The 20310-nt window shown below is 37.5% G+C and overlaps 1 protein-coding gene across 2 annotated transcripts in view; it reads right to left on the bottom strand.

Annotated features, from left to right (window-relative positions):
• DLGAP1 (DLG associated protein 1) overlaps positions 1-20310 on the bottom strand; it is a gene marked incomplete at its 5' end in the record, with an annotated part of 135124 nt that overhangs the window by 109612 nt on the left and 5202 nt on the right. For both annotated transcript variants that reach the window (XM_082296477.1, XM_082296478.1), the window contains one exon: positions 10283-10497. In XM_082296477.1, coding sequence (XP_082152603.1) covers positions 10283-10497 — 215 coding nt within the window. The remainder of the gene's footprint in view (positions 1-10282; positions 10498-20310) is intronic.

The raw sequence follows: 20310 nt of genomic DNA, 5'->3' as shown, positions 1-20310 counted from the left end.
CACTGTCAGTCTAACATCTTATTTATGAATAAGGCATCATCCTCTCTGTCTCAATTCAAACTTGTTCATCACAGGTAAACAACAATTACTTTGTGCCCTTAGTCAAATGATCTTTATGTAGGGGGCAGGGAAGTGGTGGAGGGCAGGAAGTAATAGACAGAGAGTTACTGCTCAGCTCAGAAATGACATCCTACCCAACAGCAAATGACTGAACAACTGCAGTGGAACAGCCTGACTCACCAGCATTTCAAACAAGTCTGAGCAACGTTTCTCTGCCAAAGCCCTGCTGTCTCACAGCTTACAGCCACATGGCTGACACGAGTCCAACAGATCCTGCGCAAGGCTGAAATCCTTGGCTAGAGGTTTAGAGTGGACCTTATTGACAAGGCAGTGCCAGTGTTTCTGAGATTTCTAATGTTTTTGATTGCAACTTCACGAGGATGGTTTAATGATGTGTTGGTTACATCCCACTAGGATAGGGAAGAAAAGACCTATCAAAGTTTTCTACCAAAGTAGAAATTGTCTCCCCTTAAAATTTCATCTTTTATAAATATAAATTTATCACTTCTACAGCTCGGTGTCATTGACAGCATTTCACCCAGAGTGTTTCTAAGTTTTCTGCATTATGTATTTATCCTTATTTTTGAGATTTATGCAAAGTTCAGAACTAAACTATTTCTTTACATGCAATAAAAACAAAGTAGCAGTTTTAAGCTTTGTAAAAGAAACAGGAGAAGTAATAAATGAAATAAGAACCTTATATTATTTGGCATTATAGTACATCTTCCAATTTTTTTTATGCAGACAGTACTAGATACTGATCATTGTGAGAGAGTTTTAGTAAATGTCTATATCATAACTATTTTGGTGTGATAAAGTAATAAATACTAACTGAATATTTTTAGGACTAACCCAAGGAGAACTACCTCCCAAAAGTAGTTACTCAAGGTTTGCTTTCAAGCATAGGGTAATGAAGGCTTAGCACAGATTTGCTATAGCAATTGTCATATATAAAACAGGAGAGATTTACATACTAGTCCAGAAATCTCCTGAGATTACCTTCAGCATGATACATCACTGTCACAGTGCAGAGCTGCACAGATACAGCTCAAGCATGTCTGCCAGCCCAACATCACTTGAAGAATGAGAAGGATTTGGGTGCTGTGGATGTGGCTGCTGGCATTTGGGGATGACAAAACCAGTTAGTGCTTTCTGCAGTCACTGGGCTTGCTGGAGGCAAAGCTGCTGGTCAGCTGGGGTGCAGGCTGGTCAGGTAGCACATCCCTTCTGGAGGGGAATGGGAAATTGCTGTGAAGTTCAGCTGCAGATGGAACCACAGAAATCTCTCACAAGAATTCAGTAGCTGCTGCAAAGGTGCTTTCAACAATTTTTTTTCACGCCAGCGAATTAAACAATGATTGTATGATGGTTCTCTGCCTGTGTGGTGCACAATGGGTAACAAAGCAGGTACAATGTAAAAATGCCTTTAAGGATTTCCCCTCATTTCTCCACTCCTGAAAAGATTTATAACTTCATTAGGAGGAGAGGAGATTTTAAAGTCAAGTCTCTTTAGATGAACTTTCATTCACACGTGTCACAGGGAGCAGAGTGGTATTTGATGTTGCACGTATTATAGGGGCCATATACTTTCTTTGCTGCCCCATGCTCCCACTCTTCACCCTGCACCCAAGCCAGCAGAGAATTACTAAATTAAGCTGAAAGTTGCTCTATTTTAGCAGTAATACAATCCTGGAAAATAGAAGAAACAAATAACTGGGTATCACATGACTTAGATAGTATCTTTTATTTGTAAGAGCAGAAAAAGTCTTCATTTTCATCTCTCTTTGTCTCATACTAATATGATGCAAATTAACAGAAGATTCCAAAGCATGTCAGCAGAAACACTGTTTGTCTTGTACTTTCACATCAAAACTAAAGCAATATACATTATTTTAACTTTTTCCATTTTTAATACGAAAGGGCTCCGCCATTTCACAGTGAGAAAAGATTGCACTTCTAGCTGATCAGAATAGAAAATCATTATGAATAATTAACTTAATTATTGTTGCCTGTTTGCTTGTCTTGTTATGTAGAATATTAAGGACTCCAGACTGATTTTTTTTTTTGCAAACGCACATCTCATTTTACGCCTGTGAATTTTCTGCATGGCAGATTCAATACATCAACTCAGCTCCCCTTAGCAAACTAAACCAGATAGTACAAGATCACATACCAAGGGTCAAGCATGGTATGGCTGGCAGCAGTGGGAACATGATTTCAAATCCCTAGCAATGAAATAACATTTAAAGAACATGAAAGAACTGCACAGCACTGCTGTGGGTGGGATATCTAAATTTACTGTTCAACAGCAGGCCTTCAGGAATAATTTGGTCCTGATGAGAGCTTTATTTTTATATTTAAAAAGTAAGCTAAGAAAAGGAATTAAGAACAGTGATAGTGGGTATATTCAATAGCCTGAGAAAGACAGATAGAGAATAAAAAAAGATAGGTCTGGAGGGATCTTCAAGAGGTCATTCGGTCCCTCCTTCCACCCTAAAGCAGGATCAGTGATACCTAAATTTGTCCTGACAGTCTTTTTTTACCCTTTTCTTGAAAACATCCAGTGGTGTGATGTCTTTTGGCAATTCACTCCCACGCCTAACTATCATTACTGCTAGGAAAATTCTCATAACATATAGGTTGTGTATGCCCTTGCAGTCTTAGGCAGTATTTTTTTTTCTTGTCTCCACTGGACATTATTAACTCCCTTTCTTGAGGCAGCATTTTAAGTATGTGGGAAGAAGTAGGGCTAAAAATAAAGAAGATCAGTTTTGCATGTAAACACACATGTTGGCTCTGTAAAGACTATACACTAAAAGAGATGGCTCAAAAACACATTTTGGTTCAGCAATTATAACTGTGCTTCTTAACACAAGCCCTAGAAATATACCCATTTGATACATGAAGTACAGTGATAGGCTTTGCTTTTTAAGTGATAACAGTCTTACCTTCAACATCATTTGCTGTAAAATGCATAAATGTTTCTAGATTTAATTGAGAGAAGATAAGATGTTGGAAGTCTTAACTTTCATCTGTAGCTATGTTCCATATGAAGCTAAATCTTGTGTACAAGTGAAGCAGATGACTAGATACAGGACAAGGATTTTTGTGTCTGCAAGTAAGACAATCATCTAAATGAGGTTGCTGCTTTTCTTTCACAGATTACTGACTTCCAAAATTGTTCTATAGTATTGCCAAAAAATCATATTTTGCCTAGAAAAGTTATAGGCTTTTTCTTTTCTTTGTCAATGTTTATGCCTGGAGAAGAGAAGGCTCTGGGGTGACCTTATCGCAGCCTTTCAGTACCTAAAGGGGGCCTACAAGAGAGCTGGAGAGGGACTTTTTACCAGAGCATGTAGTGATAGGACAAGGGGGAATGGCTTCAAACTGAAAAAAATCAAATTTAGATTAGGAAGAAATTCTTAACTCTGCCTGTGGTGAGACACAGGAAGAGATGGCCCAGAGAAGTTGTGGATGTCACATTCCTGGAAGTGTTTAAGGCCAGGTTGGACAGGGCTTTGAGCAACCTGGTCTAGTGAAAGGTGTCCCTGCCCATGGCGGGTGGGTTGGAACTTAATGATCTTTAAAGTCCTGTCTAATCCAAACCATTCTATGGTTCTATGGACATTCTCATGTAAGTTTATTGTAACAGTATGATTGCCTCAAATTTCAGCAAGCAAAGGTAAAAGTACAAGTGGGACAACAACAATAGAATACGTCACAGATTACAACAAAATTTTCACTTCTCATCTTAGAGAAACAAGAAATAATATTTATACCAATGTGGTAACACTGACATAACAGAGCATATGTAGCTAGGTGTGGACTAACAGAAAGTTAAGTTTTACAGTGTGATAAGCAATGACTGCTACCAGTGAGACTGTAATACCTAGGGAATCTCAGTTTCATTGCGAGATAAACTGGTGGGGATCACCACAGAAGTAGAGAGGAGGAGTGTTTATCCTAACCATGTCCTGTGCAACGAAACAGGGATGTCCTGTCTCCACAGATGATTGTGGGTTCATTTCTGTGCTGTAAAGGCATCCATACTTCTGTGTATGGAGGACACAAAACCTTGAAGGGAACCAGCCATGGGGCACAAGATTTCTCTCATGCTTGTCAGTGATACTAAGCCTTAACTGACTGAATGTGCTTTATAAATCCATCACTAGAAACTGTTCATTAAAAGCTTCAAGTTCCTCCAACAAATCAATATCCTCTCCTCCTTAAATATCATATACACAAAACAGATGTCAGCTGCCATAAGGAAACCATTGGCTGCAGAAGTATGACCACCTACTACCTCAAAATAAATAATTTTTCATTGTCTTGCCTTTCAAATTTTTTTCTGACTTCTAAATTATTCACTGAACTTAATCATACCTGACACACAAGCCTGCAAAGTGAGAAATGTGTCCAACAGCTTCTCCCTAGTTTCAGAGAGAAGAGAAAATGGATTGCAATAGTATGAATAAAAAGTAATAGATCATGCATCAGTGAATGTGAGCTGGGAAAGTTACTGCCTAGGCCAGCAATAGTTCCAGAATACTATTCCTTAGGCTGCCTGTCCAAAACTCAAGGAGATGCTTCTCTTTCTCTTTACTGCAAAATTTTAAAAACTCCCTGTTCAAAAAAAGAAACAAAACACACCTCAAGGAACATGGAAAAAATTCCTTTGCTAGCTACAGGTTTGATAAAAATGAAAGAGACTGCAACATGAAACAATTACACCAACTATACTGAAAACATACTGTAAAACACTAGTAAAAGATTAATCAGATTTATTCCTTTTGTACTAATTAGCAAAGTCATTGTTTCCTAATTGGAAGTCACTCAGCAAGAAAGAAAATTAACAAGCTTCCCTGCATGTGTCTAAAAATATTCACCATAATGAAAATGTGGTGTTGCACCACCTCTCCCTTCCCCCGTCTGTGATCTGGGTCAGATGACTTTAGCAGAATGAGGACACCACCTCAATTAAAAAAGAAAAGAAAAAAAAAGAAGAAAAAGAAACAAAAAAAAGAAGTGTGCTTTTGTTTATATGATGCCTTTTTTTTCTGGATATTTTGGAGTATATAATAGCAATACAGAAACACCTCAAAGTAAATAGGCACTCATTCCCAAGACTGGGATGGTTTTTATACCTAAGGATTTATGATGCACCGTATGGTAAAGAGTAGTCTAAGGACATCAGCTTCAGTTTGCTTGAATGACACAACAGCCTGGGCACTGTTTCAGGCTAAAATTATCCATACAACCATTATAATTTCCCTCAGGAAATTACAATTTACAAGGACCAGGGGATTTCCTATCTTGAAATATGTCTTATACTAAGTAACAATGGAGTGGTTTGATTTTCCTTCCAAGTCATCCTAGCACAGTTGGTGCTGCAACTCTGTCAAGATTTGGTTAGTAATGTAGGTTGACTCCGGCTTGATGGTTTGTCCTCCAGGAAGTGACTTGATGAGTTTTCAGTAAGGTGATGTAGAAGTTTGAGTTCAGTTGAGTATAAATCAGATACACCTCTTTCTTCTTGCTTTTGTCACTGCTACTAAGCTTGCTAACAGATTCCACCACTTAACTGAGCTTGATCATTTATTGTGATTTGCTTTTCAAAACAATTTAATCTCCAGATTCCCATAAACATACAAGTAGAAAGTACTTACGCTGTTTGTATTAACACATAAAATTATAAGTGTGGGTGTAAACAAATAACATGCCCCTATTTTGAGCTATTATTTTTGCAATGTCTCTGATAAACTTTAAAGTTAGGAATTGTTTGGTTTATTCTAAGCATCACTCATCTACGCATAGGAATAGATGCAGCTATGATGGAAGTTATATAGAAAAATTCTTTACCATGGGATAAAAAGGAGAAAAGCCTAATGCTTATAGCCTCACATTCACTCTTTATCATCAGTGGTGAAACTTGGTGTGGATTAAAAAGTGGTTTTGGTGTTTATAATTGAATTTCTCCTAATCACAGTTGACTGGAAAACATCACATGCCTAGTAAAATACTTGAAAAAAAAGATTTACTAAGAAAAAACCTCAATTCTGTTCTTCTATCCTTTTTACATAACTTCTACAAATGCATCTACAAAGTATCAAGATCATTAAAATTTTCAATTCAGTAGTGATCACAGAGTACAACTTGTCTCAGAAAAATGTTTATGATCAAATATGAGTTCAAAAGCAAAATACTGCAACTGTATTTAACCCAAAATCTATGGCTACAAATAAATTACCATTAAGTTCTGTAATATGTTGTAAAAACCCCCTCCAAACAAAGAAACAAAAAAAACCCCAAATAACAGGTTCAAGTGGATGAAGTCCCCACAATAGCAGCACTAATGAGTTAAGAAGCATAATCTGAATCTGTATTTTAAGCAGTGAATGTGCCTGCAGTGGAGAAGAGGAAAGGGAGAAAATGAAGTAGAAAACCTCTGTGACAGGAACCATCTTTCAGACCTCTTGTCCTCAACAGAGTTTTCCAGTCCCTTCCATATTCCTTATCTTTTAGGCTGGGAAAATGCTCCCATCATGTTATTCTTTGTGCTGACCCACCAGCTTCTTTGCCCATAGTCCTTCAAAAGAACAAAAGCGATGGCTGCAGATCCTTCTTTGCCTTATACAGCTACGGATCTTGATAAAGTTTTCTGGAACTTCACATCTTTCAGATTCCAGTCTCTCTAGCAAGCTTGTTTTTAGTTGGCCAATGGATTTAAAAGTTACTGGGAGCTGGAGGTGACAGGTTGGCGTGGGGACAGCAATGTAATTGCATACTTTTTTTCCCAACTAAACCATGCTAAACATAAACAAGGTACATATACATAGTGAAGGAATTTGTCCTGATTCAAGCTCAGCTGTAACAGAATTGTCACTTACCTGTCACCTGCACCTTCTTTAGAAGTTTGCTAACCAGTCTATTTTCAACCTACTTATAAGTGAAAGATTTTCCCGCTTTTCGGGAATGGCAAGAAAACACCACCTTTTTTTTTTCCAGGTGAATCAGTTTATCTAGGCAGTAAAAGCTTAAACACCAAGAGCATACTGCCAGCAAAGACAGAGGAAAAAAAATCTGCTTACTTCCTGATAGGATAATGAGAATGCAGCAGCGGAGGTGTGTATTTCAAAATCACAGCAAGCTGTGCTTTATCCAGAATGGTACCACAGCATTTGACACATGTGCTGTAACCACATGGAAACCATGGCAATGGAGGAAAATTGTAGGAGGAAGATTGTACGGTATAGCAAGGAAAAAATCCTCGGCAGAACTAGGGAAATAAATTTGTATTATGTAAAGGAGATATGACACAGTTGTGCTGTTCAAAGGTTATTCCTTGTATAAAAAGAAACATTGGTAACAATGAAAATACTTTCTTAGAAGCGTAGGCACATGAACGGTGGTAGGTAGGTAGGTGGGAGGAACAGTGTGGGTTGTGAGACCAATATTAGACTTAAAGGAGTCAGAGAGGAAAAGTCCCAAAAGATGAAAAATCCCTTCAAAAACAACAGTGAAAGCAAAAGGGAACATGTTTTTAACTTGTTTGCTCTGCCAGAGATGAAAGTGCAGCCAACTAGAGACTGCATACAGCAAACTGAGAAAGGGAGTAGCAGAAAGAAGTGCATCAGGAAGATCCCTGACAATTACTGCTGTAGAAACACTGCTCTCACAGCGTGCTTTGTTCTTCATTGGCAGAAAACCCCCATAATTAAAGGAGCGAAATACCACTCAGCTTTAGGCTGTTAATAATACCCTGAGAGGTCAACTAGAAGGTCCACTAGTGACAGTAAAAGGCTGCCTGCTGCCTAGAGCAGCCTTTGGCTCATTTCCACAAAGCTCTTATTCAGGTGCAAATTGAACCCAAGTCAACAGCAAGCCAAGGAAATAACTTGTTACCACACATCACACAATTGCCTGATGACCTATATTCAGTGAGTTAGGGACCCTAGTTAAGTCTCTGTCCTACACACCTGCAGAAACTCTACCACAACTCTCACAGTAATCAGGATGAAAAACTAATGTCATTGTGAAGGTCAAGTCACACTATTAAGTAAAGTATGAAGAATTCTGGAAACAAAGACCTAGCTTAACAGAAGACTTCAATTCCCAGACCAAGTACTCAGCTGTTTCTCATAAAACCCCCAGAAATTATCATGTTCAGCAGAAAGGAATGAAAGCACTGCATAATTATGTATTATACAAATTGTCTCTGAAAGTGAAAGGTTTCCCAGGAAGAGATATTTCTTTAAAATATCAGCATAGATTAAAATAAATAATTCTATTTCATCCCAGTTTATGATGAAAAGTCATTGAAAAAGAAAAGTTATTTCATGCTTCCTCCTCTTTTTTGTTTTACTACCATTTACCATTTTCCCTTCCTTCTTCTACCCTATGATTTATGTCCTACTTCTGCACAGCTCCTAAACTTATGTGAATTTTACAGAGTGCAGCTTAAAATTAGGCACATTCCTAAAAGCTTTCCCGAATAGGAAGGGATTAAAAAACATGGGAAATTAAGTATTTATACAAGCACTTTGCTGAATTACAATGACTTGAAAGCTAAAAGCTTCTGCTGCCTGGCACCTCTGGTCTAACATCCTCTGTGGGTGAACAGTGACATGCAGGACTTTTGATTTTTCATAAATCTCTATTCTTTTGCAAATCCTGTATCTACAGAGAACAGAAATGACCAAGAGCAAATACACTCATTGTGATGCATAGTGCTTCACATATGCTATGGAACTCTGGAAAGCATGCTCCTAAAAACTCAAAAAGAATAAGCTCCATGCCTGAAAGTGTGTCCATGCATGAAGCATGGCTGGATGGAGTTTGTGGTGGTAAATAACATTCATCTTCACCTTGCAGAGGTTGCAATAACTGATCTCACAGGAGGAGTTTTGGCTCAGGAAAGGATGTAGTAAAGTCTTCTGGATGATGAAAGGAATCACTAGATCCCTTGAGCAAGGGCCAGCTACATTATGAAAATCCCTGCAGAAAATGAGATTGCTTTCTCCTTTGGACACTAATGGAAAGACAGAGAAGAAGCAATCCCTGGCTTCCCTTGAGACAAAGTCAGGCAGGCTGCTACGGGGAGCTGCAGTAAGCTTTCTTTTTTCTGCTGGTCTAGTCATCACTGATGTCAAGAGCATGACATTCTTAACAAGGATCAAATGCTTTTCTCTAAAATCTGTTTTTCAGATAAGATCTCTGGGAAAAAATGGGGCAGAGGAGGACAAGGAAGGAGAAGAAATTAATAAGGGAAATGCAGAAGGAGTCTTTTGTCACTGATCATGGATACTAGAAGAGATAGAGATCCTTTTAATTTTTTTTTCTCCCCATTTTAAAGCTACAGCCTTAGGCAAGTTATACTAAAATTGGTTTTTTTTGGTCCAGTGAACTACGATTCACTATTATAGTTAAGAATTGTGTTAAAGACAGACAGAATTGTTGTTGATTTTAAACCCACACTATTTTCTTTTATGGACATAATTTATTTTCTTGCTTTAAGGGACCTTTCCATTTTAGAATCAATTAAAATAAAACACTAATACAAAATTGTCCATTTGTACAATTTTCCTGAGAATTTGGGTGGCTTTTTAAAACATAAATATAGGAAAAACAAATAGTGACATTTGAAAACCATAAAATCATGACTCTTTTTAAATAAAGCTTTCACAAACAATTTTAAAAAATCAATTTTTGGTTTTCCACAAAATACCGTGCAATTCTGAGCAGAAAACATGGGTTTGTCTACTTTCAGATGGGCTTAGTTCTTTTGAATTAAATCTCAGGTGCTCTCTGGAGTTGCAAAGACTATCTTAGGGCTAATTTCACATGTTGAGTATATATAAATACACAGTTATGCAAAGCTTTTGCAGGCCAAAGCTGTAATTTAGCAAAGCATTCAAAGAGCAGACCTACTGTACATAACTGGATGCTCACTTAACACTAACAGGTTAAAATACTTTGCAAATTCATAGCGCAGGTCCCTTTTCAGAATAACATTCTGAAACATTCCTATATTTACTCTTGCTCAGAAAGAAACCCATGCAAAAATAAGCATGCTTGAGCACATTTGTTCAAATACTTTCCTGAACCAGCAGCTAGCACTAAAGAGAAGAAACCAATAGAAAACATAGAAAATGTAAAGAGAAGAAACAAACGTAGAAGATGCATGTGTTAGTGGAGAGCTGTATGTGGTAGAACATGGACTTACTTGAGGGTGGTAAGCTCTGTAAGGGATGGCTGGGTGGCCTTGAGATAACTCTCTCTCCGTGCAGCAATCTTTGGAGATGGCTTTGGACTTGTGTCCGAGTCTCCACTGTCATCGTCCCCCATGGCTTTGATGTAACTTCCACTACGCATTCGGCGGCACGGAATCTCGTCATCTTTTCCTCGGGGAGTGTAGCCAGTCCATTCATCTTGAGGAACCTGAGGTGATAAACACAATTCTCTTATTAGTATGCTCCTCCCAGGTGTTATTGGTAAGCCACAACAGAGCCATAACAAAAACTCTGATGGTCAAAGGCCTGTTCTCAATCCCATTTGACCATGGGTTGCTGTTGGAATGGGGGCCCACTTCTCACTCTGCATAGTCACAAGCATCTCTGGAGTTCTTTGCTATTTTCTATTACTTATCTGGGAAGTTTCTAGCAAACATGCTGACACAGAAGCCTTGGTTAGGTTTAATACTGGGCTGGATAAATCTGGTTTTTTTAGCTATTTTCATTCAAAGCATTTATAAACCAGATCAGGGTATGTTTGGTTCAGCTCAACATATTGAACATCTTTGGGGAGGCACAAAAACTGAAATACAAATCTCTATATGACAATGTTTTCTGACAGAGTGTACATAGGAATGCTCACCAGGATGATTTCGGCTCAAGATACATTTCAGATTAGTGAAGCTATGTACTAATCATCACAAAAGTAGGTTTGCAAGTGTGAAATTTTACTACTAACGCTTCTATAGCTTAATTGGTGCAACTGCACACCCGCAGCTTGCAGTGTGCCTCCTTTTGAATTCTGTTAGTCTGAGTGCCTGAGTCATACAACTCTTTATTCCCTTCTTTTTCTTCTTCTTCTTAATGATGTGCATTATTTCTCTTGATCTGAAGTCAGTGCTGTCCCTTCTTTGTACTGGAAATCTGGAATGGTGGGAATGTGCATTCATGAGATTTTGAGACATAACGAAGGACAGTCCAAGAGCGGAGTGCTCTTGCCCACCCACTGTCTCCCTTCCTCTGCTCCTGTGGCTTCTGACCACATAAACCAACATCCTTCTCTTTCCTGTAACCGCAGAAAAAACATGAAGTGGAGCAGGACCTTTGAAGCTATTTTGCAGAAACACCATTTTTATCTAAAGGTGAACCTGCAAAAGAGGTTTAGTTAAACTCATTTTGTGGTAGGCTTAAATACAAGTAGTTGTCATTTTTTAGTTTGCTGCTTCTCTGATTCCTCTCAGTGAATCAATTCTATAAACCAGCCACAGCTATAATGCTCAGAAAACCTTACAAGCCACATTAAATAAGGAGGCACGAATCTAGGTTACTAAATTTGTCTTGCAACTTACAAATACTCTCACCTACTAGAATAATCTTTTCTACGGGAAGTTTGTTCTTCATCAGCATTTACCTTCTGCTGAGGATCTTGTGATTCCCATTGCAGATTTCAGCCAGAGCATTTATGTGCCAGCTTATTTAGACAACCAAAACTAAAACATTGGAATGCTTGCTAACGGCTTAGCTGTTGATTCCCACTACAAACAGAAGTCTAAGTCCAGAGGCTGTAAGGCCTTTCAAATGTTACTGTTAATACAAATAAATTTTTATGGCCTTTTTAATGGCCTTTTATCAATCTATACTGCTATAAACTGCAACTGTTTATTTTTGTATGCCACTTTGTATACCACTGTGGTATACAAAGGAACAGAGATATTTAATGGTCCTAAGCCCATATAGGCTTGTTACTAGTTATAATTAATTAACTATATTAATTTTATTAACTAAACTATTCACAACCTATGTCTTTGCTTTGTTTCCTGACAATTTCAAAACCCAAGACCTTGCCAACCTTCTTCTTTCATTGATTTTTTTTTTCCTACTCCTGATATGATTATTTAGGGCCTTCCTTAAACTGACAGACTCAAACAGTCCTTCTTTCCTCTTGTGTTCTGTTCTCTCCATTCTCTCTTGGTCAAGTCCAGCCTTGAAACTCTCTTGGAGCTTCAGTATTTTCCTCAAAGAACTGAAGAGTTAATCCTGGATATCTACTCTAGGTTTCCCCTTTATCAATATTCTTTCTTAAGACCCAGTCTCCCTTCTCAGGACTTAGTCATTCTCAATTTCTCCATGTTTTATTTAACTAATTCTTTCCTTTGTAAAGAATTTAAGTGCCTTTTTAAAGTAAATTTCCATGTTGTCTTTACATATCCTTAAGTTAATGGCTCTACAATTCTTCCAGCAGCATGCAAAGTTTGTTGTTGTGGATTTCGGGGTTTTGGGGAGGGGAGGAGGGGGGTTTGTTTGTTTGTTTTGTTTATTTTTGAATTTATTTTCCTGGGCTCCAAGAATCTAAGTTCATTAAAGCAGAAATATAGTTCTAACTCCAGTTTTCTTATTGAATGATGACATGCAGAATTGTGCATCTATAGAATAGTACTGAATAAATACACCTAAAACCACCTGAAATTTTCTTTTAGGATAGGGTAAAGCTTTAACTAAGACTAAGAGTACTAAGTACTAACAGAATCTACTGGAAGAACAGGACTAAATGAACAGCTCTAGTATTTTTCGACATTAAAAAAAAAAAAAGAAAGCAGAGCAATATTTCTATTCTGCGACTTCTAAGTTTATGCCTGGACCAGATCTGGAAAGATGATGCTTTCAAATGAAGGTAACACCCATCAGAGGTTTTGATTTTTGATATAGAAGAGTACAGAACATTTTACACTCCTCCCTTAGCCACTTATGACAGATAGAGTATAAAATTTTTTTCAGGTCTTATTCTTGCATTAGTTCTAGGCCTAGAACATCATCAAACAGTGAGTATACAATCTATATTCATACCACCTCTCACATACATTTTGGAACCTACAGCTTCTGCTTGTCACTGTAAAATTTTGATTTCTCAAATCACTCATACAAAAAAGAATTTAAGATAAGTTTAGTAAAATCAAGCTCTGCTGGCATTTTGATGACATGCTCAGACTTCAGTCAGAAGTTTAAAATCTGTAATGGTGTATTTCCAATCAGTTTTTAGGCAGCTATTAGATATCGAAGTCAGAGTATATAGAGAATCTGGTAATTCTTAGAGGATATGCACTTTGATCTGTTTAATATTTTATTCATTATGCTTTAATTGAAGATCTTTGCTTTTTCTCATTAAGATAAATTAGTGAATTAATCCTTAATGCACTAAATAAAGTATATTAGTATATTGTTAAGGTTGGTGTCTTTAACAGAGAAAAAGTCAGGGGAGAAAAAGTTACAATGTTCATACAGTGCCCATAATTCAGGCAAGCTGAACACTTGTAGTTTTATTAAGTCATAGATAACACTGTTAAATTTAATGCCATAGTTTATAGGAGCAATACAAGTGAGTGATAAGTGTGGAAAAACTTACTTTGGAATTATTGACTTCTGTTATCAATAACCCCACGTATAAGTACAAGACCTTTTATCCCAAAGATTCTCAAAATTATTTAGATACAATAGGCCAGGTTTTGAATGCTGGTTGCAATGGATTTACCCCAAAACTTTCTATGTACACATGCAAACCCTGTGTACCATGCTGAGGTTTGAATGCACTGCTCTGGTCCCTCAATTTGTACGATGTGATTGGAAGTTTCCAGTTTGAGCTCTGCTCATATCAGTGAAGTGAGCAATCACTGAAAAACAACCACTACCTTTTTAGCAGCTTTTCCACTTTTTCAAAAACACTAGTTTCAGAGAAAGCAAGATGAGATGTTCACACAGAGACCAGGGCAAAGCAGTCTCAGTGAGTGCCACAAACCCACTGGCTGGTTTGGGTATTGGAAGTCACCTGCATGCACAAAACCAAAGGAAATAATACAAAAGTGACCCAACTTCCATTTCCATATTATGGGTTTAAGGGTAAACCCTGTATGCATCAAAGAGAAAAGGATGGCTGTGGTTAAAAAGCCATCCAGATTTAGAGAACAGCCTAAAATACCAACCCAGATACGCTTCCAAATTCACAGAACACATTGAGGAAGTCAGAGTGTTTGCACAAACTACTTTACTTGCCTAGATAAAGCTGCAATAAAAGAATGCAATGGATATTCGATTTAAAAGCTATTTTAGTTAAACAGTTTGACCATGGGGATTTTGTGCAGGTGTTTAAGTCAGGTTTGTTTTTCTTTAAATCTTGTTTTTACTTTTAATTGTTTGTTTGTTTACAGTAATGTTTCTGTATATTAGCGAATTTGTAGGAAAAAATTTGGATCCAGCTCACCTTTATCTTATTTCTTCTTTTTTCTTATCTCATATTCACAAGAGCAAGAAACCCTAATTTCAGAATTTGGTGTAGGAGAAAACTGTAAGGCATCGTGTAACTGATAAAGAGCATTTGCAGGGTAAAGAAACAATTTTCAAGTTCTGCCTTGGCTATTAACAATTGTAATACTTTTTATGAAAGGGTTTCTGCCTGTGTATTATTTGAGTAGGACAAACAACCCTTAAAGCTCAGCATTTCCTTTCATTTCAGGCAGATAAAATAATGTCAGCATTTTAATACTGCTGTGCCTATAGTCAAATACCTCAAGCAATACCTACTAAAAGAAGTGACCTGATTTTCAGAGTGCTTTTTTGGTGCCTAAAAAGTATTGGCTGTAACAGACATGGCTGTAACAGCTCATGCGACAGTGCAGTTTACTGTCGCAACAAAGTGTTTCATATCATGAGAAGAAAGTAAAAGATAAAGCCCTCTCCAAAATAAAACCTGCAAAAATAAAATCGTCAGATTATTTCATACATTCTGTTTCTACACATATGGTACCACACATCCTGTAGTGTGATTTCTTCTGCTAGTCTGGAAAAAATGCTGGGAGAAGTGTCTATGTGAACCTCCAGCTTTCTTATTTTACCTCAGTCAGGGGGTCTGCACAGATTTTCCCACAGGCTCTTACTTTGTTTGAATGGCCTATATTATGCCTTGCAAGGTCACATACTACACTGCACACAAGTGCAAATGCACAGTATCTGCTGCCTTAGAGGATTAATGGGATTAAGATTGACATACTTGAGATAAAGCTGTTTTATGCTTTTAAGAAAATCATATTATCCAATTACCTTGGCAATACCATTTTTCCAGTATCAGAATATCAAGAGGGAACATCACTTGCATGATTGTTTTTGCTCTCATGAAGAACAGAGAAGAGCTAAACTCAAATCTAACAATGAACATAATTGTTTCTATTAAAATAGAACTATTATTAATCACACTATCAAAGTAATAATGATCTTGGAAACATTTCATTCTCTAAGTGATCTTTAAGCTCATGTACAAATCTTTACAAGCCTAAAAATCAAGAGTGTACTTCACATATACGAAAAGCATAGTAAAACAGAACACCATTATTACTTGAATAGACATAAAAAATATTCAGCAAAGGCCTCTGAGCCATGCAGCTTACTGAAACTTAAAACTTCAGCAAACCCCTGGAAATAAATTGTTACATGCATGAACACTAAGCCTGACAACAGTTTATTTCTTTTGATTAAATGGCTGATACAACATTCTTTTATAAACAGAGCAGACTATAAAGATGAAGTACTGCTACTAGCCAATATCTCACCTGGATCCAGCATCATTTAGCGTATAGATTACCTGTCCCAATCTTTAACTAAATTTATGTTGCTCTGCAAGTGTTCACACTTTGTCATTAGCCAGGTTGTACTGACTTGTCATTTCCTTTAGTGCATTTTTTAATATGAAGGAACTGGATTTTTTAATAGATAGTCTAGGACCCCAAATAAACTAAATTAACAGGTATACTGGCCCCACAGTTTTCAAACATTTACTTCATAAGCTCACATGTTGTAGTATGTGAAATAATCCCAGACTATAATGACAAAGGTAAAGAAAACATTTTAAACAATTTCTAAATAATTAAATTAGAATATCTAATTTCCTTCTTTTTTTTCTTTTTTTCCCCAAATAGTTATTAACTTACCTCACTGGATGAAATAGCAAAGAGACTGTCTCTATAGCAAATTAAGTTCATTATTGATCTCTAGTTTGCTTTGGTTTATTGCAGCTGAAATCATTAAAGCTTCTCCCTGTGCTTTGCCAAAGCAATGTGGATGACTACAGAAGTAAACAAAAGGACTGGAAGGAGTGGCTAACCATCGCTCACAGCAGCAGACTTGTAACTTTAGCTTTCTATTAGTATGCAAATACCTAATGAAATGAAATCACACAACTGAAGAACAATGCCTAATGACTGCTCAGTGCAGATTTTTCAAACCCATGCAATTTGGTCTTAGCCATTATTATGCCTCTTCTGCACGCTGTAAAGGAAGTTCCAATTGCCATCTTCCACTTACTGATCCTATTCCTAGCACTCATGAATATTGAATTAATCAGACCAATAAGGATGAGTAGCATTTCTTTATACCAATGTGCATATGTTAGGAATCATTGAAGTATGCAAAAAAAGAGGAAACCTTAGAAAGCAGAAAGAAACATATATGTTTAATAAGCCTCAAGTGTTCTCAAAAAGGCAGTTAGGAAGGTTGCCTTTATTTAGGACAAATTTAATATGCTCAGTATCTGCAGCAACATTTGCTTTAGCTTGCACTATTTGACCAATCATTGTAGGAACCCAGAGTTCTACTATAAATTAATTTAATTTAGCTAACTTATCTCCATATTTTTTTACAAGAGGGGAATTAACACCAGAACAAAGACCTCTCCAAGATGTAGCATTACTTCCTCCATGCTGTGCCCACCCCTTCCATCAAACCTGAACAAACAGGGTGAAGAACTGCAATCTTCCTTCACATAAGAGTAGTTTGGAAAGTCTTCTAAACCAGTATGAATTCTGAGAGTCAGCCAACAGACAAAATTCTTCAAGAACCACTCCAGTTTACAATGTTCATTCACCAAAAGGTGTCTTGAGCACTGGTTTGTCAATCTGATTCACATTCCATTTTATGAAGAGGAATGCGTGTCTTCTAAATGAAACTACCATGTCTTGATTCCAGGTAAATTTTATCCTTCTGCTTTATGTATAAAAATCCAACCAACCGTGAAGAGGGACATACCAATACAATGATTCCAGCCACTGCCTTTCAAGTTTGCCACCCTTAAACACCTTCTGCAGAAAGGAAGCCAAACAGCAACTGCCACATCCATTAGCTGAGGTAAACATAACTGAAGGTCACAGATCAGGGCTCTTGGCCAGGATCTCAAACTAGAACTGCTTCAATGATACTCATGGATGATATTCTCCAGTGGCAGATGGCAGACATTCATTCTCATCTTTTGCAGTACCCTTGAAGCATTCAAAGCCATTGGTTATAATGACATACGGTTTCTTGCCCAGTTAAGGATGACAGGATGACTGCTAACATGAATACCGGTCCTTGAAAGGACACTTTCAATGACTAGCAATAGAGAAATATTCTCTCATTTCATCTTTATATCTTCTTTTGTGGTGAGTCACTTCAACACCTGCATACAGTGACTGGTTTGCATCCAAAGCAATACTGTTAGATGAGATGCCATTTTACCTTTCTCTCGCTACACACACAGGCATTACCAGGCAGACAGCAGGAAACTGGCTAGTGGGTGGAGAACACGTAGCTGATTCTGTATCCTTGGAAGAAAACAGATGTGGTGGGGAGAGCATTTTGAGCAGCAGCCCTTATGCTGTTTCTTTTGGCTGGCTGTAACTCAGTAATCTCTGGTGCTTTGCTAATGCTGTGTTCTCACAGGCAGCAACTCTAAGTGATGCCCTGAAACTGCCATCTCCTGCTGGCTGTTGGCTTCTGTCACATTTTAGTGGCCAGTGGACAGATATCACTGAACTTTCACAATGAATCTTTGCATTACAGCAATGCTATACACCTGTGAAAGAAGCTTTCATTTGGCTGTAAGGAAACTTTCCTGGTTTCAGAAAATCATAGTGTGTCTTCTCAGTGACTCAAAATGTCACCAAATGGTGACCTATGTTCTACAGTAGTGTCCCATAGGATATGAAATCAAGGTCATACTCTTAACTCTCATCTGCTAAAAACTGAATTGCTACAGACCAGGAAACCTCAAAGATTTCCTAACAAACTGGTGAGCAGGCTGGGTTATGTCAGTAAAGCAAAAATTAGACACAAACTTACTTGCATAAAAGACTCCTGGACACAATTCAGAGACTGTCTTTGGAAGCCCTGGCCCATCAGAACTGTCACAATGCCTTTTCCAACTGCATGACACATTGCTTAGTCTTTGGTGAGATAAATGCATATCTATCAGAAGCCCAAAGAAGACAGTGCATTGCACAGTTTCAGGGTAAGAGGATGAAAGGACAAACAATATACAACAGATCGATGTTCTTATTGCTTAATTCAGTAGTGACAGAAGCTCACCTGTGCAAGAACCACAAGAGCATTTGTAAGGCAGAATAAAAACTGTGGCCAGCTAGCCCAGCTCAAACCACTCCTCTGGCACTGTAGTATTTCCTCACTCAAGATCTGTACTATGAATTCCATTCTTGAAACAAACACAAAACCCCAACCCAGTAACTGGATGAAGAGAAATACTCCTTATTACTTTGCACTGACTGAGGAATATGTATCACTGCTTAGTGTTTTCTTCCCCATGTACTTCACGTGTTTCCACTATAAAAGTTAAGGTTTCAAACTCAGATGCAGATTGAAATTATCCTCTTTGCTGGACTTGACTTTCTTGAAGATTTTTTGCTTTACTCCTTCCACCCCCCCCCCCCCTCCCCCCCCCCCCCCCCCCCCCCCCCGTGAAACCACTGAAAAGAATAAGAGTAGAACACTCCAAACATTTAAGGCTACAGAAAAAAAAGTCAGATCCACGACTAAAACAAATCTTATCCATGAACGAACTGAAATAGATACCAAATGCCGGCTGTTATATGCAGCCATAATTTTAATAAGCATTTCTGACACAACAGTATATATAATGTAGTCTCACCCAGGTATGTTGCTAAATCCTACAAATAGTATGCCAACAGGTTCCAGCTGCCAGAATTGCATTCCTTAATGGATGCACTATTAGAATACATTAGGGATGCTAACAGAATGGACTGACAGTAATTCAAATTAATCTGGAAAAAATAAGGTCAGCGCCAGTATATTCAATACTGAGAAGTTACAGGAGGACAATAAAACTAAAGGACAGAAAATTAAGGAACATGGGCAGATAAAATTGCAGCTGGCATTGCTGTAGAACAGCTCTCTTTGTCCTTAGGAGGCCCCCATTACTCAAGACACCAAAGGTCAGCACAGCTTTCAATTAAGCAAATGAGAACGCACCAGTTGTTAAGGTTAAATGAGTGGCAAGATTACGATCACTAACACGGCTGACAGTATCCAGGTTCCTTTGTTTGTTTTGTTTTTTAGCTAAATTAAAGGACTGCAAAGATGAGGAAGATGACTATCCTGAAACACTCTCCTACACGTTTGTATAGCAATCATATCTTGGGTGGGTTTCCAGGAAGGCTAAATAACCAAGATGCCAATTTAATGTATTTATCTCTTAGTAATATACATTTTGTAAATAAGCTGTTTTCTGCTTTATTTATAGTTTCCACAAATTCCCTAGATTTAGCCATTATTCATATTACCCACCTCACGACTGAAACACCAAAATAAATTAGCTTTCTGGGAATATTTTTTTCAGTATTAATATTAGATATTAGTTCATTTTAAAAGTTGAGAACATTTAAGAATTTCCAAATGTTTTCATGATTATTCCATTACCTGGAAGTTGACCTAGAATACATTAAAACATTTGACAGTATTTTACATTTGTCCAAATTGTTTCACTAGTTTATTAAGAATTATGTTTCACATGAGTTCAGCAAAAAACCTTGAAACTTATACCTCATGTACTTTGTAGTTCTGACTGGAAAACTGAAAGAAATAACATGTGCTTCAGTAATTTACAATGTATTATGGAATATGAGCTAAGAAAAGGCAAGTCATCAGATACATGAAAAATGGAAGATCTATATTAATGGATGTTAGTACAACT

Source organism: Coloeus monedula, assembly GCF_965178545.1.
Source record: "Coloeus monedula genome assembly, chromosome: 1".
Lineage (NCBI taxonomy): Eukaryota > Metazoa > Chordata > Aves > Passeriformes > Corvidae > Coloeus > Coloeus monedula.
Note: the sequence above shows the minus strand (reverse complement) of the source record. Positions and strands in the feature narration are given on the sequence as shown.